Source organism: Salvia hispanica, chromosome 3, assembly GCF_029641045.1.
Source record: "Salvia hispanica isolate PSC_SH4W2 chromosome 3, Shi_PSC_v1, whole genome shotgun sequence".
Lineage (NCBI taxonomy): Eukaryota > Viridiplantae > Streptophyta > Magnoliopsida > Lamiales > Lamiaceae > Salvia > Salvia hispanica.
This window is the reverse complement of record NC_142694.1, coordinates 28,490,831-28,508,689: the sequence shown is the minus strand read 5'-3', so window position 1 is coordinate 28,508,689 and position 17,859 is coordinate 28,490,831. Positions and strand designations below refer to the sequence as shown.

Sequence of the window (17,859 nt, the reverse complement as noted above, 5' to 3'; positions counted from 1 at the left end):
AATTGGTCGCAAAGATTGAAGGCTCAATTTGCTATGGCTGTTTCAATTGTCATTGCCACCATTTGAGACCACAAGATCTCTCCACAGTGTATTTTATGGGGGTATAAATTCTCACTTCTATTACAAATAAATGAACAAAATTTAAAAGTCGTATCATAGTGGATTTGAAATTTGAATTCAATACCTATGATCTCAGACATTAATCACTCTATGATTGGTTCATCACATCATTTAGCTAGGAAGCTAGCTTACACCTTTCATGAATGGAGAATTCAGTTTGCCGATGCTACAATTCGATATGTATTTTGTTCTTCATTCTTATTTAGTTTTTATTATTAATCATTACTTATGCTTCTCTTTGCAAACAGTACGGTAAAAATAATTCAATCACTACTATCTCAAAACACGACTTTGACAAGACATATTACTATATGACGTTGAGCAGTTGCAGTTTTTCAGCCATGCAAATAAAAAAAAGTTCAATTTTGTTCAAAAACTAAATTTCGTTTGAGTATGCATTTTCTAATTATGTTTTGTTCTTTTAACTGGGTAATAAGAGTGGTAAATCACTTTATAAAATTGAAGAATACCATTAAACTGCGATGTTTGAGACATATAAATAGTACTACAATTTAGGTTTGGACAAACATATAAAGTGACTATTTAGATCTTGATCCAATAAAATTGATTATAATTTATAACTAACGTGACAGACCTCCTAAAAAATGTAACAACATATAGGAGATCCTAAAATTTGATATTAGGAATCCACGTTTCACACAGCACGCTGAATTTGGAACGAGAAGACCTCCTAAACCACGAAATTATAGAATCTGAGGTATTGTTCAAACTCTCACACTCCCAATCTTGTATTACAATCACAAGTGAGTAAAAAAAAATAGAGACAGAGTCTAGTGAGAATGTGGTTGATAATTATATGAATAAATAAGATTTAGAAGAAGAAGAGGAAGAAGAAGATGTTGCAAAGAGCGGCGAGCAACGCTTGTTCGTGGTGGTGGGCGAACCACATCCGTAACAAGCAAACGAAATGGCTCGAACAGAGCCTCCTCGGTACCATTCTTCCTTCATTTTTCGTTTTGGTTTTGGTTTTGGTTTTGGTTTTGGTTATGAAACGAAACGAACCGCAGACATGGACGACAAGGTGCAGTGCATGCTGAAGCTGATCGCGGAGGATGGCGACTCCTTCGCCAAGAGGGCCGAGATGTACTACAAGCGCCGCCCAGAGCTCATCGACGCGGTGGAGGACTCCTACAAAGCATTCAAGGCGCTGGCTGACCGCTACGACATCATCTCGAAAGAGCTCCAGAATGCGAACAACACCATCGCTACCGTCTTCCCCGACCAGGTCCAGCTGTCCATGGACGACGGGGACGACGACTGCCCTCCGACCAAACCAATCCAAAAAGCCCCACCCAAGTCCACCAACATCCCCAAAGCTCCCAAGGCATCCATGGACAGCCTCAAGAGCTTCATCAACAACGCTTCCAAACAGTTCCAGCCTAAGAAAACCTTCTCTTCCAAGTCCAAGTCCCGCCCCAAGCCTCCTACCCCTAAATCCGGCTTGACCAAAGACGAGGCTGTCCTCGAGATCGACAGGGTCAACAAGGAGATCCTTGCCCTCCAGACCGTCAAGGAGTTCTGCAAAAGCTCCTACGAGAACGGCCTAGCCAAATTCTACGAGATCGAGAACCAGATCGCGGAGATGCAGGAGAAGGTCTCCTTGCTGCAGGACGAGTACGAGGTGGATAATGTGATCGATGATGGAGAAGCCTGCACTCTGATGGCCGAGGCTGCCTTGAAATCCTGCAAGGAGACCCTCTCCGCGCTGCAGGAGAAGCAGGAAAACTCTGCCAAGGAGGCCCAAGACGAGGCCGAGAAGATCGATGAGGCACGCGACCAGCTCCAGTCCCTTAGGCAAGACTGTGTTGATGACGAACAATATGAAGATATGCCGGATACGGATAGACAGGACGTCACCTTGGGTTTCATACAAGAGCTCAACGACATGGAGACCATGACCTCCGACAAGAGCATCGACCTCAGCTCCTCCGCGGCGCTGACAGTCACTCAGCTTGCCGAGAAGATCGACGTGCTGGTGAACAAGGTCATCAGCTTGGAGACCGCGGTGTCGTCCCAGACTGTCCTAATCAACACCATGAGATCAGATTCGGACGAGCTACGGGAACAGATCAAGCAGCTCGAGAGCGAAAAGGAGACACTCATGGGCGACATGCACAGCCTCAGCAACAGGATCAAGGAACTCGAGGACAAGCTCAGCAGGCTCGAGGAGCTCAACAGCAATGTTGAAGCTCACAACAGCAAGCTCGAGGCCAACTTTGCTCACTGTCGCTGCAGCCTCGATCACCTCTCAGAGCAGCTGGCCACCGTGAGGCCGGATGAGGAAGCTGTGGAACCTGATTCCTCGCAGAGTAAGCATGACAAGTCGAAGAAGAAGAAGAAGAAGGAGAAGGAGAGTAAGAAGAAGGATAAGTCCAAGAAGAAGGAGGCGAGAGACGAGAAAGAGGTGCCAGTATTAGATGAGGCTGACATCGAAGTGGAGACAGAAGTTATATTGGACGATGCTGGTGATGATGATGACGATGAGAATGTCAGCTCATTGGAGAAACAGCAGGATGCTGGTATGCTAAAGCCGCATTCCAACGAGGAGGATCCCGTGCCTTACCAAGTTGACGAGAGTGACCTGAGCTGGCAGCAGCTGCTGCTGGACGGGGCAGAGGATCGAGACAAGATCCTTCTCAGAGAATACACCACCATCCTTAGGAACTACAAGGATGTGAAGAGGAAGCTCAGTGATACAGAGAAGAAGGACAGAGACATTGAATTCGACTTCACGATGCAGCTGAGGGAGCTGAAACAAGCTATCATGAAGAGGGATCAAGAGATTCAGCATCTCAAGCAGGAGCTAACCCTTGTGCAAGGAAACAAGGATGGCAAAAAAGAGGAAGAGGGCGAATCCCAATCCGAATCAGCAGATGAGGGTGCCAAACAGGAACCAGGAACTCAAGACTTGGACGTGGAAGGGAAGGAAGACTTTATCCAGATGATCTTCAAGGTTAATCCTCCTGGGATTTCAGCTGTGGAGGAGAGGCTGCGGATGATGATTGACGCAATACTAGATGAGAACCTCGATTTCTGGCTGAGATTCAGCACCGCTTTTCACCAAGTCCAGAAATTCAAGAGTGAGGCACAGGACTTAATAGATGAGATAAAGAAGCTGAGGCGGAAGAAGAAGCAGGAAGGAGGCATCACCTCGCAGCTTAAATCAGAGGTCCGGCCAATATACAAGCACTTGAGGGAGATCCAGACGGAGCTGACCATGTGGCTGGAGCAGCGGGTCTGCCTCAAAGATGAGCTCAAGCGCAGGTTCACGTCGCTGTGCAGCATACAGGAGGAGATCACCACTGCTCTCAAGGAAGGGGTCGAGGAGGACGAGATCATGTTCAGCAGCCATCAAGCTGCAAAGCTGCAAGGTGAGATTCTGAGCATGAAACAGGAGAATAATAAGGTTAGGGAAGAGCTGCAGACATGCCTAGATCATGTCAGCCAGCTGCAGCTTGATATTGAGAAGAATCTGCGACAGTTGAATCGCGAGTTCAGCATCTGCACTGATCAGCCACAGCTGCAGCACGCGATAAGCAGGTCCAAGATTCCTATGAGCAACCTCATATTTGGAACCAAGGTCAAGAAGCAGAAACAGTCACTTTTCAACTTTATGCACACTAATAAAAAAGTGCATGCTATCAGAGCTTTTCCGGCTATTTGATCACTACCACCAGATCTTGTTCCTCTCCAGTCCAGACTATCATTTATTTTATTTTAATTTCCTTATTGTAATTAGAATTTGGTATTTAGATAGATGATATTTTTGCCTTTTTCTTTCCCTTTGTTCATCTCTTGAAGCAGTTTCAGACTTTAGACTGTCATCAAATTTTCATAACTTGGTTTCTGGTTTATTTATCTTTTACTTCCATCCATTCAAACACCTTGCAAAACAATAACGCCTTCACACAACGCCTCTATTCGTCAACTTGAATAAAGCACACACCAACGAAACAGGCTGACTCAAGTTCCTTAGGGAGACATCAACTCGAAGAGTCTTAGTTCATTTTCATTATTTTACAATGCCTGCGATTCAGTTTGTGCCATTGCTTTTCGACACAGCTATGGCATTAACCATTGAAGACCCAAAATTCTTATCAATGCCTCATTTCTTGTTCTACTTATTAATTACCTTCAATATCAGAACTGAAAATGCAGCAGATTACAAAAAGATAACATCTTTATTGCTTTAATACCAAGCAAAGAAACAAGGTAGAGTTCGATTGTTTAACGATAAATCACTAGATAAGCTGCAAAAATACTATCAAATACTATAATTTAGTTACACATTTATTTATACACCCAAAACAACTTCAGAAACCACCTTCGCTCCTCTGCCTTTGGCCATGTAAAGCCCAACATGATGCATTAGGTCCTGTAATAGATAGCATAAGGAAAACTGAAAGAGTGAAAAAGCAATGTATATCATTTTCCCACCTCACATTTCTTTATCTTTGTGATCACCTCCAATCTACTATTTCACTTACAGATTTTCAAAGAATGTCATGGAATACAAATTTAAGACTTAATTCATGCATCCTCATTATGTCCAATCACTTGTATCAATACTTATAGACGATCTAATCCATGGAGGGGGAGCCGTATAAATGAGATGAGTAGATGAAGAGTTGTTTTCTAACCTGTGGATGAGCTAGAGCACCTTTCATGTCTCTGGCAACATCTATTGGAAGATCGAAAGTAGCACAGCCACGAGAATACACAACTACATCCTCTAATGGAGATATCAGTCCACGGTTTCTAGCAGACAGGGCCGAGCACACAAAATCAAGGACACAAATGTCTGTGCATATCCCTACAACCAGTATCTAAGGAAAACGAAAAAAAGAGTGTTGGTCAGAAAGGCAATCTATATGATACGACAAGAGCAATAAGCTGCAGAAGAAAAAATTAAACACCCACAGCTTTGATCCCATTTGTTTTCACCCAATCCACAAAAGCATTCGTTCCATCTTTTTCCAAAGAACCAATAAATCCATCAATACAGTCCTTGCATCGCAATGTCACATTCGGTTCATTTTCCAGCCACTGTAATGCTGCACAAGGAATGGTCATGAGAGAATGAAAAACCACTTTCCACGGCATTGCAGGAGATTGAATAAGTATTACAAGGAACCAGTTTCGATTCATCCGTTCCAGCAATGCAGTGAGGAGGATAAGGAGGCTCCGGAACATCCGGATGATGGGTATCGAGAAACGCGTAGATAGGCCACCTCTTCTCACAGAACCCTCTAGCAAGCCTCACCGATTCATCAACCATTCCACCAATCTGAGCATCAGGAGCTTGTGGTGCCTGTTTCCAAATTCACCTTCTCATTAATCTAGATACAAATCATATCAATCTAAACTGGCACTTAACATCAATCTGTATTCATCAAAACATGCTTTCAAGCAATACTTTTGTTCTACACGGCCAATACTATATACACACACAATGACACGTACACAAATGACTCAAACAATAGCACCATCAACGAATCAGAAAGGAATTGCAGAAAGTGGAAAATAATTAGGAAAAGGGGTTGTGACTCACGAGATTTCCAGAACCAACGGTGCAAAAGCCATTAACGATGTCGACAAGCACCAAACCGGTCTTGACTTCACCGGAGAGAAGTAGATTTTCCTGCTCCAACGGTAGCTCATTTTGCAAGACTTGTATTGCCCGAGGAGAAACCATGATTCTTGATTTTCTTAAGTCAAGATTGGAGCGATTTAAATATGAGCGGAACCCGGTCAAGATTGCATTTTTATTGCCACCGCTCATTAATTTTCTGTCACGATATATCTTAAAAAGAACAGTTAATTAAAACCATTTGAATTTTGAAGGAAGTTTATGGTTTTCTTTCTTGTGTTCACATTTACATGTACATACACTGAATACTTAACGCCCGACATCCTCCAGTCTTGTTTGAAATAAATTTCCTGGAATGGTAAGACTGCAGCTAGATTCCAAGAAGATACATGTAAACTTTCTAATTGGAAGAAGATACATTCAAACTTTCTTGATTGTGACCCCATTGTTATTTTCCTTGGCTTGATTGTGTTTGTGACATTCACTCAAACATAAAGTAATCGGCTAGTGGGATCGTACCTCTCACATTAACGTAATCAACAATATAAACTTAGTCTTCATGTATCTTAGTGTGTTGTTCACTTTAGCCCCTAAATTTCAATTTTTCGGAAAGACGTTTACATTTGTTTTGTATGGCTAACCAACCCCTGACCTAAATTTGGGGTGCATTTTACGAGGCAAAAGCTCTTTGTAGATGTATAAATGACATAAAAAAACAATTTAATTTGTGACAGATAAGAAATTGATAAAATAAGAAAGAGAATGAGAAAATAGATAGTATAATGAGAAAATGGATAGTAAGAGAGAATGGAGAAAAAATGGGTAAAATATGAGATCCAATAAAAACTTTCTACTTTAAAAAAATTTGACTATTTTTATGGACATCTCAAAATGGCAAAATGAAACTATTTTTGTGGATGGAGGGAGTATAATACTACTATAACAATTAACAACTATCTCAAAGCAGTTATAGTGAATTATAATACTAATGTACATACAAGCTTAATAAGCAACTCATATAATCGAGCAATAGATCTAGATTCAACTGAAATGTAGGGTGGCAGCAGAAACTCATTTGCCTTTGCCAGCATCATCCGGTAACCTTAAACCCATAAGCCCGAGAAGATTGGAGGCAGGCCCCGACAGCCCTTCCTGAGAAGAATAGGATTCCAGGAAGTTCTTTACCAGATTGAAATCTACATCCACCGGAGTTAACTCTTCCATCTCATCATCCACATTCGACGTTCCCTGTGCAGGTACAAGGAAAATAAATAATGAAATACGAATCCAAAAAATCTTTTTAAGTACCAAAACAAGATAATAGATTTTGGTTTGGGCTTCGTTATGTACACTATTGAATTCTGCCACAAATTCAAACATGTTATGGTGCGAGTGCCTGGCAATAGAGGCAGCACTTGCATAGAACAAAGCATCTAAGTTAACTATCACATCAAGTTGATCAAGTAGTAAAATATTGCAAACCTCATCAAGTTGATCAAGTAGTAAAATATTGCAAACCTCATCTTTCTTCTTAGAGGTCTCTTCATTGGCATGAACAAAGGTTTTATCAAGTGTAGTAGCCTTCAGTTCCTTGTTTAGGGCATCTGAATAGGAATGTATGAACTCATTCTCTCCATCTTCATCAATATCATCTGCATGATCACTCCCTTCTTCATAGTCATCTGTGAGATGTGATGCACATCATAGTTAGTAACTTTAGAGGAACATGCACACATGAAATATTGAGAAAGTGTAACTGATACGGAGTGATAGACGGGCATAGCATAGCATTTGCTAATATCTCAGCATACGAAGCATATGGCAAAATTGACATGATAATAATGAACAAAACATAAATAGCTTAAATAAAACTCAAATAGATAAATGCTAGTACAATCCTATACCAAACTAGACTTTAAGATTTGAACTTATCAGTAACAACTAAACAGCTAATAATAACTAAAAAAATCTTATGATGCATATCTAATATCTATATCAGTAAATCTTAATATTAGCTCCATGTTCCCTGTTATTTAGAGGAGACATACAACTCCCTTCCAGGCAACTCAAACGTATGAGTGCAAGGTGCTCTCATCACAGTAGCATGATTATGAACTCTTTAATGTTCACACTTCCACGACAGAGTATCGCAAAACAGGCATTCCATTTTGGTTTACTGATATTGTCTTACTTAATGAGTGCAAGGTGCTCTCAACCATTTTCAAAGCTGTGTTTTCCTCCCTGAGGGGCAACTTTCAAATAGAATCGTAGATAGTTCAGAACAGAATAAACATAGGTGAAATAAATGACCCCATTGCCTCCAAGGGGAATAGTCAACAGCAGACAATTTCCAGACCCAACACATACAACTGTGACAACCATTAAGAATAGAATAAAAGCAAATACTGAAAATATTACCAAAATCAAGATCTGATGATGATCCTTCTTCGAGGTCAATATCACTGTCATTTTTGTCAGAACCACGGAGTCCCATTACTGATTCCATGTCTTTCATAAACTGATCAACATCCAAATCCACATCTTTTAAGTTCCTGAAAAGAAGAAAGTAAAAATCTGAATATAATTCAGGTGATACATTTTTACTTAGGTTAATTACACTAAATTTGAAAGATAGCTAATAAGTCAGAATAGTCAAACTAATTAACTATCCACATTAAATCAGACAACATCCAAGGGTAATGTTCCTGTAGCTCATGAGGACACTTACGAAAGAAGAAATACTGTACTGAAGGAAGGGATAAAGCCTTTCGGCCTTTCCTGTGGCAACATTTAGTAATTGCCTTTATAATATGAACTTATCAAAAAAACTATTTCCTTATCAGTTATCATCCAAGAATCTTCTAATATCATCACAAGAGATTGTTTGTAAGTCCTACGAGAATATGGATCATACCAACTTATTGTAGTAGCATTAGCTGAAACCACTAGTCATGAATTTGTTCCCATTCAACACAACAATTAGCCAAAATGAGAAAGGGAAGATGTTAATAGCTTTTGTTCCAAAAAAAATCGATCTCCTACATCTAAATACACATATACCGGCCATTGGAGCTCTAACATTTGGAGTTCAGTTGGGTGGAACTCATGGACAATATATCATGGAGAGATCCCAGGAAAATTATATGCACTCAGAAGATTAACAGTTACATGATTTTAAGCTAATACGAACTGATAATGCCAAATAACATAAATGGACAATCAGCCAAAAGTTGAACCATATACATATGACAAAAACCTAATATTTTCTTGCAAGCACCAGTCAGCCTATCAGTTCATCTATGTCAATATATATTTATCAGTTTTGATCCCTATAGAGCAAAAGGCACCCGTTATTGCACTATTTCAATATATTGAATAAATTGAACATGAGCTCTAGTGTTCAAGTAAGATAGAAAAAAAAAATGACAATAACAAATCTGAAGTGTCAGAGGAGATGAAGAACCTGTCATCTGGAAGCTCAGCTCCCTCGTAGCTTGACATTTTCTCAATAAATGACTGCATTGATTTAGCAATTCCCCCAAGATCATACTCATCAACATCTTGGCCAGATGCTAAACCCAGCTCTTCCTGCTCTTTTGACTTATTTTTCTTTTGTTTTGAATTGAAAAAGTCCATCTCCTTTTGCCTTTCCTGAAGAGCAGCATTCAGTTCATCTTCTCCTCCATAAAGCCATGAATCATCATCCGATGGAGGAAGCTCTTGACTCTTGAAATCATCAGCTGAATGTGGAAGTGCAAGAATTTCATCTATGCGTTTCACAGGTGCACTCAATACCTCACTGCATCAATAGCAGCGTATCAGGATAAACGAGACTGGGCGTGTGCATGTGTCAACACAGTAAAACCAATTAAAAAGTTGATGGTAGAATATTGACAAAAAATACCAAGCACCAGAACAGCGTGGCATACTTCAATATAACAGCATACTCACTATCAACAAAACAAGACATGTACAAACCTACATAATATGTAATGATTCCAGGATTTCAATTGAAGTACATATGCATATCAATAGAGTTAAAAGTAGAGTTCCTGGTCGTGCCAAAACCATATAAGAGGCAAATGTTTGCAACATTAACCATGTCCAGCACATCAATCATAAATTCAACATAACTAACAGCCCGAATCCAGAACCAATCAATTTAAAAGTAAAAAGAATATAAAAACCATATACCTGGCTCTAGAATACAAAGAACTATTTTGATAGTACCCCTCCGCCTTTTCCAGCAAGGTTTTGTATTCCTTTGAACCAGGCAGCAACCCCTTAAAATAACCGCTCCTCTCCAAACTCTCCCTAAAGGCTTCCCATGTGCTCCCCTTCCCTTCCACCCCCTGCTTCTTTCTCATTTGATACATCATCTCAAACCCACAAGAAATCTTCATCCCAAGCTCTGCCTCCAAATACTTGGCAACATTACTCCTCTCCGGCATTGGATAGCAAGCGGGAGCCTGAAACTTCTGCTGCACCAACTGAGCATACATTGCCTTAGACATCCTCACAACCACCTCCACCATCTCCTCCTGCCTCCCCCTCGGCAGAAGCCTCTCCATTCTGGCAGCATACTTCATACTATCAATGTCCCTGTCATAAAACCCCTCAACCGACAATGATATCAAACAGGGCTCATGCCTCAGCACCCACGCCACGGAAACCGGCACTAAGACTCTCACTTTGTGGACGTTTCTATAAGCACGCTCCGGATACTCACCGATTTTCTTGTTCAAGTGCAACTGAACAGCATCTGGAGCACTTGTTGAGGAATCTTTGCCGTCTTGGTTCGCTAAAAATCGCAAAGCGTCCTCCAGGTTAGGAGTCTCCCGGAAGCTTGACGGCGGGAGTATATGGAGGCGGCCGCTGCGGAGGAAGACGCGGTTGGTCGAGGTCTCCGGATTGAGCCATTTCGGCAGGTGGAATGCGCACTCAATCAAGAGAAACTCGCCGTCGGAATCCCAAACACGGATGGATAAATTGGGGAACTTTTTGGAGATTTCGAAGAGGATGTGAACGACGAACCACTCGTCTTCGAGATTGTCACCAAAACGGAGGTGGCCAGAGAGGTGAGGGACGGGTGCGGGGTTTATGGAAAGAGAAAAGGGCTGGTGCTGCCAGATGTATGGAGCGGTTAGCGGTTGGACATAGTTGAGGATTTGGAGATGGAGAGAGTGGAGGTCTTCGGCGGAGGAGGAAGAGAGGCATGAGTCCGGGTAGATGGAGTAGAAGACGGTGTCGTCGGGCGGGCGGGAGTTCTTGAGAGAGAAAATTGACGAAGAGGAAGAAGTACCAGCTGCCATGGCTGTGCCAAAACTATAAAAACGTAACAAATATATTTATCAAAACATCTTAAACATTACAACAAATCTAAAGTAAAAAACTCAAAGCAATTAATCATCTCTATCACTCTCATTGCCAACTTGAATTTGAAGGTGTAGCTAGCTGGTCATACACACAAAGCAGCAACATTACCAACTAAAACTGTAAGTAGCTAATGGGTTTGCCATATTTCAAAGACAGCTGATCCAAGTCAACAATGAACTAAAACTGAAGGATGAATTAGTTCTTGTATCACAACAAAGTCACCAGCTAAAATTATTTTGCTCACATTTTGACTAACTGGATTAGTTTTCAACTAATTTTTTTTAAGGGTGGCATCTGCAAAGTCATAAATTCACAACTCCAACTCCAACTCCAACAAATTTATTAATGTGGATATTAAATCATAATCAGCAGATTCAAAAATTCATCCATTATCCAGCAATAACTATCTCAAAATTCATCCACAGTCATAACATCATTGAGCACTATCCAACAAATTCATCCATTATACCAACAAATTCATTCACTATCCCAACAAGACACAGAAAAAGGACTAAAAATAATGCTATCTTACTTTTTTTTATCCGATTCTCCGGTAGTCTGTTGAGGCGCGGAGCAGAGGGCAGAGACGGCGCCTGAACAGAGGGAAGAGGTGGTGCTGGCGCTGGAGCTGGAGAAGAGGCGGACGGAGGCTGTGCCGGAGCTTAAGGAGAAGGGTTCAATTGAGGAGAAAAGCGGCGTAAGCTAAATTTGGAGTTCAGGAAAATGAAAGAAAAATGAAATTGGATTTAAAAATGCATTCGAAATTCAAGAAAATTCTGGAAATAGTTCGATTTATAAAATCGCAGTTATACCTTTATATTTCTCACAAAATTAACGATTTATTTCTGAACTATATATGTTAAATGTTTGATTAATGTATAATCGGATTTTGCCCTCTTTATGAAATATAATCGGATTTTGTAATCAACTTTAATATACTCTGCGAACAAATCTTTGATTTTGATCAGTTTTTAACTGAGAAAATAATTAAATAATACAAAGCAAATAAATATGTGAATAAAATCATGCAAATAAAGAACTACTACTAGAGAGTGATTTCACTTAATCATGTTCATCAATATTAAGATATTATAGCGACCTTAAGTATTTACTCGACTGACCTCCTATCTAAATCTCCTTTTGAATGATTTAAATTGTAGATCACACAATAGTTTTTTTTTTTTTTTTTTTTTTTTTTTAATCGAAAACGCTCATAGTGGGCGGGGGGTTTATGCAGACCCTCAACCCGTAAATAAATCAAAATATAACGTTCCAATACATGATCCTAGCCCAAAAGTGACCAGTATCTAAAACAAGAACATGAAAGAGAAATAAGTTGGAGCTCCCACAAGTCGGGATACTCCAAGCTATCAATACTAAACTAGTAGCCAAATGAACAAAAGGAAGAAATAAACAAAGCAGAACTATCAAACAGTCATAGTCAGTCCACATCTCTGCGTCGGAAACGGAAGTTAGGATATCCCAGCTGGTCCATCCTAACAAGCGCCTTCAGGTATCGAGGCGCAGAGACAGAATCGTAATATGTTATAGTAGGGGTCAGAACCCCCCATACCTGCAAGAAAGTCGGCAGCACGGTTTCCTTCTCTGTAGATGTGTGAGAATCGAACCTGCCGCTGAGATGTCATCCTCCGGATCAAAGCCATATGATGTCTAAAATCGGCAGAACCAGGCCGTCCAGATGTGAGTAAAGTAACCAGAGTCGCTGAATCAAGCTCTATCCAAATGTGTGTAGAAAACTCCATGGCCATCTCCAAACCTCGAATGAGAGCCATAAGCTCCGCCTCAAAGCTCGAAGATGCATCCAACGGAGAACAGAAGGCCCGAAGAAGTCCTCCATCAGTACCACGAACCAATCCTCCCTCTCCCGCCTCCAAAGTTGCTGATGAGAAGGCACCATATGTATTCAGCTTCACCCATGAGGCATCAGGGGGGTGCCAAAGGACCATGAGTGATCGCAGAACACGCTGTCTGGGAGAAGAAGGCATGAAATCTACCGACGTCGAGCAACCCCTCCAGTGTAACGGGGTAATCTTGCCAGCCAACACGAACGTATGAAGATGATGAGTGACCTGCCAAATAACATGAGTGTGACGGAAAGGACGACCACGGTGCTTGCAGCCATTCCTCTCCGTCCAAAGAAACCAAACGATCAAACACGGAACAATAAAACTAATATGCATAGTGGGAGCCCTAGAGAAAGAAGTCATCCGCCAGTGACCTAGTCTATGTGCAATATCAGTGCGCGTATGAATAGGTGTGTGCGAGGGGGGGAACCAGGCATCAAAATACTCCCACACAGAAATCGCCGACTGACTCAAAAGAAAGACGTGACTAAAAGACTCAAAAGAAGGAGACCGACAACACTGACACCTAGATGCTAGCTCAATACCCCGATGCTGTAACTTCAAAATGTTCCTATATCACATGTTGTGCCTTCACAAATAGCCTCAACCGTTAGGCTTTATCAATCTATATTACTCCTTTTTTATTTCGTTCTAATGTGCTTATGTTACTTTCAATCCGCGACATATAAAGATATCATCCAAGGATTGTAACACAATCAGAAGCATTATAATGCATAACAATAAAATAAATCTAAATTTTGATATCAAAATAAACAATTAAATAAAATTTAGACTAAAATGTCTAGATTCTAACTAAGGAATTATGTGAATTATTTATAGACTTTGATGCTCATTTCCTTATATGCCAACTATTGCAGCTCAGAAAGGAGAAAAAATTCTCTAATCTTGACATACCAAACGAGAGAAGAAATAAATTCCTTAAAAAGGGGAGTGGAAATAAAGAATTAGGTCAGCTTTCAATGCACCACATAATCTCAGTGGGCCAATGACATCTCTCATGTCTCTTGGCATCATCCTCAGTAGGGCTGACAATTTTTGACACGACACAATAACACGACACGAACCAACACAAAATTAATGGGTTTGGGTCAGAACTTATCGTGTTCGTGTCCTTATCGGGTCGACCCATTAAGGACACGAAAATTTCGTGTCATGTTCGTGTCGTGTTCGTGTCGGGTTCGTGTTATCCGTTAACAATGCGTGTTCGTGTCGTGTTCGTGTTATCCGTTAACACATAATATTTTAATATTATTATTCTTATTAACACATAATATTTTAATATTATTATTCTTATTATTTTCATTTTTCAATACTTATTTTCGTGTCATTAATGGGTTCGTGTCGTGTTGACCGGAAACGGTTCGTGTCGTTATTGACTTCGTGTCGTGTTCGTGTCTGAGGGTAGCGGGTCGTGTTCGTGTTCGTGTTTGAGGTTTTCTTAACGGGTCGTGTTCGTGTTTGTTGTTATCGTGTTCGTGTCGTTATCATGTCGACACGATAACGACCTGACACGCACGATTTGCCACCCCTAATCCTCAGTAGACTGCTGGACCATTGGATCACCCTCAACGGGTTTGTCTTTGTGCATTGTACGTCTTCGAAGCAAGCTACTAGCCCAACTGAATATTGGCAAAATATATGCTTCAAGTAAGAAAATAAATGGAGAAAAAGTAATTATAAAAAAAGAAATTAACTATCGTAATGCACGCATTTTACCTCAAAAAAAATATTTATCAGAATAAGAAATTATAGTATTAACTATGATGATAATGGTCAGAGGGTATTTCTTACACCTAATATCACTCCAAAAAGGTTTTCAAATATGAAAGCAATAAGCTGAAAACTGAAAGCAACTTCAGAAAAACTTACTCTACTATAATTTTTCTGCAAGAGCTACTTCCTCCAAACTTAGTATACACAACTTCAACAAATGATTTGAAACAAGAAGTAAATAACCTAAACAAAACAAATTGTTACATAAGTCTTCAATTTTAGGAATATCCCACGCAAAAATTATCACACAATCAATATACCAATCAAATTATGGAATTTTTGGATGACATTTTGCAGAGATCAAGTTCATATGTTAAAAAACATACAGTTCAAATTTCCTCAATCCAAACAACAATAGCTATCCAAAAATCAAGATAACAGAGGCTAAAACTATGCCATTACTGCAACAAAAAAAAGTATGCTATCAACTTTGATACGCACGTTGAGGAACATCTCCATGTTCATCATCTACATCATCACATTATGCAATTGATCAGATATTGCCCACTCATTTTCTTGTATTCTCCAACTGCTTTATTTTTTTAATTCTTTCAGTAGATCATTGTTGTGTTATCGAAAGAGATATCTAGCTTATTCCAATTATATTAGTATATAGTAGTATGTGATCTTGGGAGCACTTTGTTTGTACGATGAATGTGGTAACAAAAGAATTGTGTTATCACAAAAATGGACCCCATTACTCGGACTTTAATATATACTCTACTACTATATGGAATATTTTATGTTCACCGAAAAGTGCATGGATGTTCATTAGATGTATCATGCCACGTAGTACTACTATTTATGAGCCAAAGATGTAGATGATAAAATTAAATTAATTTTTTTTAAAAATATTGAAGTACTAAAAAGAGGTTGAAAGCGGGGTACATATAATATTCTCTTTGTCCCATAAAAATAAATAATTTAGAGTTGATATATGTTTTAATGTGTAATAGATAAAATAAGAAAGAAGGAAAAAAGTAATTGAAATTGTGTAATAAATAATGAGGCTTATAGATAATTAAGTAAAAGAGAATGGGAAAAATATTGTTATAAATAGATATTAGTTATGTAGATAACGAAAAATAAAATAGGAATGGGAATACTACAAAATGTTGATAAAATAAGATTAAATTTGAAATTAATTAGAGTAGTCATCGCACGTGTGGTGTCACATGGCGACAATGATGCTAGTCAAAGGATGAATTGGGAAGAGCGTAAATTAACTAAATAAATGGGTTGGAATCCAAATGGCGTAAATAGTGGAAGTTGGTCCAACATGATCCAACACAGAATCCAAACCCGAGAAGGCCTCCAAATTCTTTATAGTAACATGATTAGCCCAATGCATTCCTCTCTTCTCCTTCAATGTAGCTTTTACCTTTAATAACTATTTCCTCCCTTTTTAATAAAACTTAACTACCATTTTATCAATTTTAACCCTCATAAGTGTCAAACAACTCGTCGTTAATCTATTACCATGTGTACATGATAATTCTATGGTAATGTAATTTTACCCATATATGATCATTAAGACTATTAATAAACTTGTATTTCGCATATTTAGGAATTAGATTTAGCTTATTTTGATTAAGTCTAATGTTGTTAAATATATTTTTGTTTATATTCCTATTAGTTAGTTGTTTAATATATTTATATTTATATTCCTATTTTTATCAAAACTAGCATCGATTCCTATTAGCTAGTTGTATAACGTTTGCTAAAGTTTTGATAATAAATAAAAACTAAAAGAGGTCAACAATGGAAAAAATCAATGTTCGACATAGCACACGGACCATGTACAATATTTTATAAAGTACACGACCATGTGCACTGCACTCCGAAGACCAGAAAACCTTCCCCGGACTGTGTAATTGGTTAACATCAACCACACGGTTTGCATCTACCGTCGTCTGGAGTTAGAACATGACACACAGACAGCAGGAATGTAAATGTATTTTACGGGGCCCCCGCGATAGATGAACTACTCCCTCCGTCCGCGATAAGAGTCTCGTTTTTCCATTTTAGTCCATTCGCGAATAGGAGTCACACTTTTACCTAAAATGGTAACAGGATCCCACCTTCCACTAACTCATACCACTCGCACTTCATTTAAAACTAATATAAATAAGTGGGACTCCTATTCCACTAACTTTTCTCTACCCATTTTTATAAACATTTCTTAGAACTCGTGTCACTAACAAATGAGACTCCTAATAACGGACGGAGGGAGTATAACTCTAGCCTAGAGGCATCTGGTACAATTTATTTTCATAAAATACCGTAAATATGCATTTTGAATTCATCAAATGCCAAATTTGCAGTCCATTCGATATAAAAAGTTAAAATTGACAGTGTATTACTAAGAAGTAATGAGACTAATCAGGCACCAAAATCGAAAACATAGATAAGGGTTGAAGAAATAAAAAGCCATAGTAGAACTAAAAAACAGACGAATTAAACTGCTGTCATTCCTTCAAATGAGAATTCATGTTTGTATAATAATAGAAATAGATGATGCAAAAATAAACATGTACTATATACTCAAGAGATTGGATTCTTTACATGAATCCAAAAGTTTCATTCTCTAATGGAATTATAGATCAGTCTCGGTGACAATTATCTTAGTTCCACTTTATTATTTAGTTTCATTTTAATGTTAAAGGGTGAAATAACAAAAAAAAAATTTATAATTAAAAAAATATGTGGCCACCAAATTTGTCTACATTGTGTAAAGAGATATATAGTAAAATAACACTTTTTGATGATTAAAAAGAAACAATCGTCCATCAAATTTATTCTACAATATATAAAGAGATATATGCATCGCTTAATTAAATTAAGCATATTTCACCTCAACTTTTCTCGTCTCTTTTTTACAACTATATCATACTAACATTAATGCCGATGTCCGCCTACTCCCACCACTACACTCATGTATAGTATGAATTACCTTGCATACTAAACATGCATAAATTCAGTATGCATAGTTTGAATTCATACAATGAAAAATTGCTATGCATAACTTGTATAGTTTCAATTCACATTATCAAGATTGGTATGTATGGTCTGAATTGTTCGAGTTCGTACAAT

At 38.9% G+C, this 17,859-nt stretch overlaps 3 protein-coding genes across 3 annotated transcripts; 1 reads left to right on the top strand and 2 right to left on the bottom strand.

Moving 5' to 3' along the window:
• Positions 1-706: 706 nt before the first annotated feature.
• Positions 707-4,016, top strand: LOC125196675 (kinase-interacting protein 1-like). The gene is made up of 2 exons (XM_089067471.1): positions 707-1,071; positions 1,149-4,016. The coding sequence occupies exons 1-2, from the start codon at positions 978-980 to the stop codon at positions 3,803-3,805; spliced, it is 2,751 nt and encodes a 916-aa protein (XP_088923597.1). The 5' UTR covers positions 707-977; the 3' UTR covers positions 3,806-4,016.
• A 287-nt stretch (positions 4,017-4,303) lies between these two features.
• On the bottom strand, positions 4,304-5,997 carry LOC148930496 (nicotinamidase 1-like). Its single transcript, XM_089067785.1, has 5 exons — positions 5,693-5,997; positions 5,269-5,452; positions 5,062-5,195; positions 4,782-4,967; positions 4,304-4,516 (listed from the first exon to the last, which is right to left on the bottom strand). Exons 1-5 carry the CDS (start codon positions 5,921-5,923, stop codon positions 4,436-4,438), a joined length of 816 nt encoding a protein of 271 aa, XP_088923911.1. The 5' UTR covers positions 5,924-5,997; the 3' UTR covers positions 4,304-4,435.
• A 657-nt stretch (positions 5,998-6,654) lies between these two features.
• On the bottom strand, positions 6,655-11,860 carry LOC148930495 (suppressor-like protein). The gene is made up of 6 exons (XM_089069376.1): positions 11,640-11,860; positions 9,926-11,056; positions 9,195-9,530; positions 8,150-8,283; positions 7,250-7,413; positions 6,655-6,979 (listed from the first exon to the last, which is right to left on the bottom strand). Exons 2-6 carry the CDS (start codon positions 11,041-11,043, stop codon positions 6,803-6,805), a joined length of 1,929 nt encoding a protein of 642 aa, XP_088925502.1. The 5' UTR covers positions 11,044-11,056; positions 11,640-11,860; the 3' UTR covers positions 6,655-6,802.
• Positions 11,861-17,859: the final 5,999 nt, after the last annotated feature.

What these genes read in the sequence shown, in the direction of transcription:
- LOC125196675 (XM_089067471.1), top strand. Translation starts at nt 978, where the DNA reads ATGTTGCAAAGAGCGGCGAGCAACGCTTGTTCGTGGTGGTGGGCGAAC. An exon ending in GCTCGAACAGAGCCTCCTCG is followed by an intron (nt 1,072 to 1,148) that starts GTACCATTCTTC and finishes AACGAACCGCAG; the next exon opens with ACATGGACGACAAGGTGCAG.
- LOC148930496 (XM_089067785.1), bottom strand. Translation starts at nt 5,923, where the DNA reads ATGAGCGGTGGCAATAAAAATGCAATCTTGACCGGGTTCCGCTCATAT. An exon ending in CCGTTGGTTCTGGAAATCTC is followed by an intron (nt 5,453 to 5,692) that starts GTGAGTCACAAC and finishes ATTTGGAAACAG; the next exon opens with GCACCACAAGCTCCTGATGC. An exon ending in GTGCTCTAGCTCATCCACAG is followed by an intron (nt 4,517 to 4,781) that starts GTTAGAAAACAA and finishes TATCTATTACAG; the next exon opens with GACCTAATGCATCATGTTGG.
- LOC148930495 (XM_089069376.1), bottom strand. Translation starts at nt 11,043, where the DNA reads ATGGCAGCTGGTACTTCTTCCTCTTCGTCAATTTTCTCTCTCAAGAAC. An exon ending in GCTGAGCTTCCAGATGACAG is followed by an intron (nt 8,284 to 9,194) that starts GTTCTTCATCTC and finishes TCTTCTTTTCAG; the next exon opens with GAACTTAAAAGATGTGGATT. An exon ending in CCTCTAAGAAGAAAGATGAG is followed by an intron (nt 6,980 to 7,249) that starts GTTTGCAATATT and finishes GTACCTGCACAG; the next exon opens with GGAACGTCGAATGTGGATGA.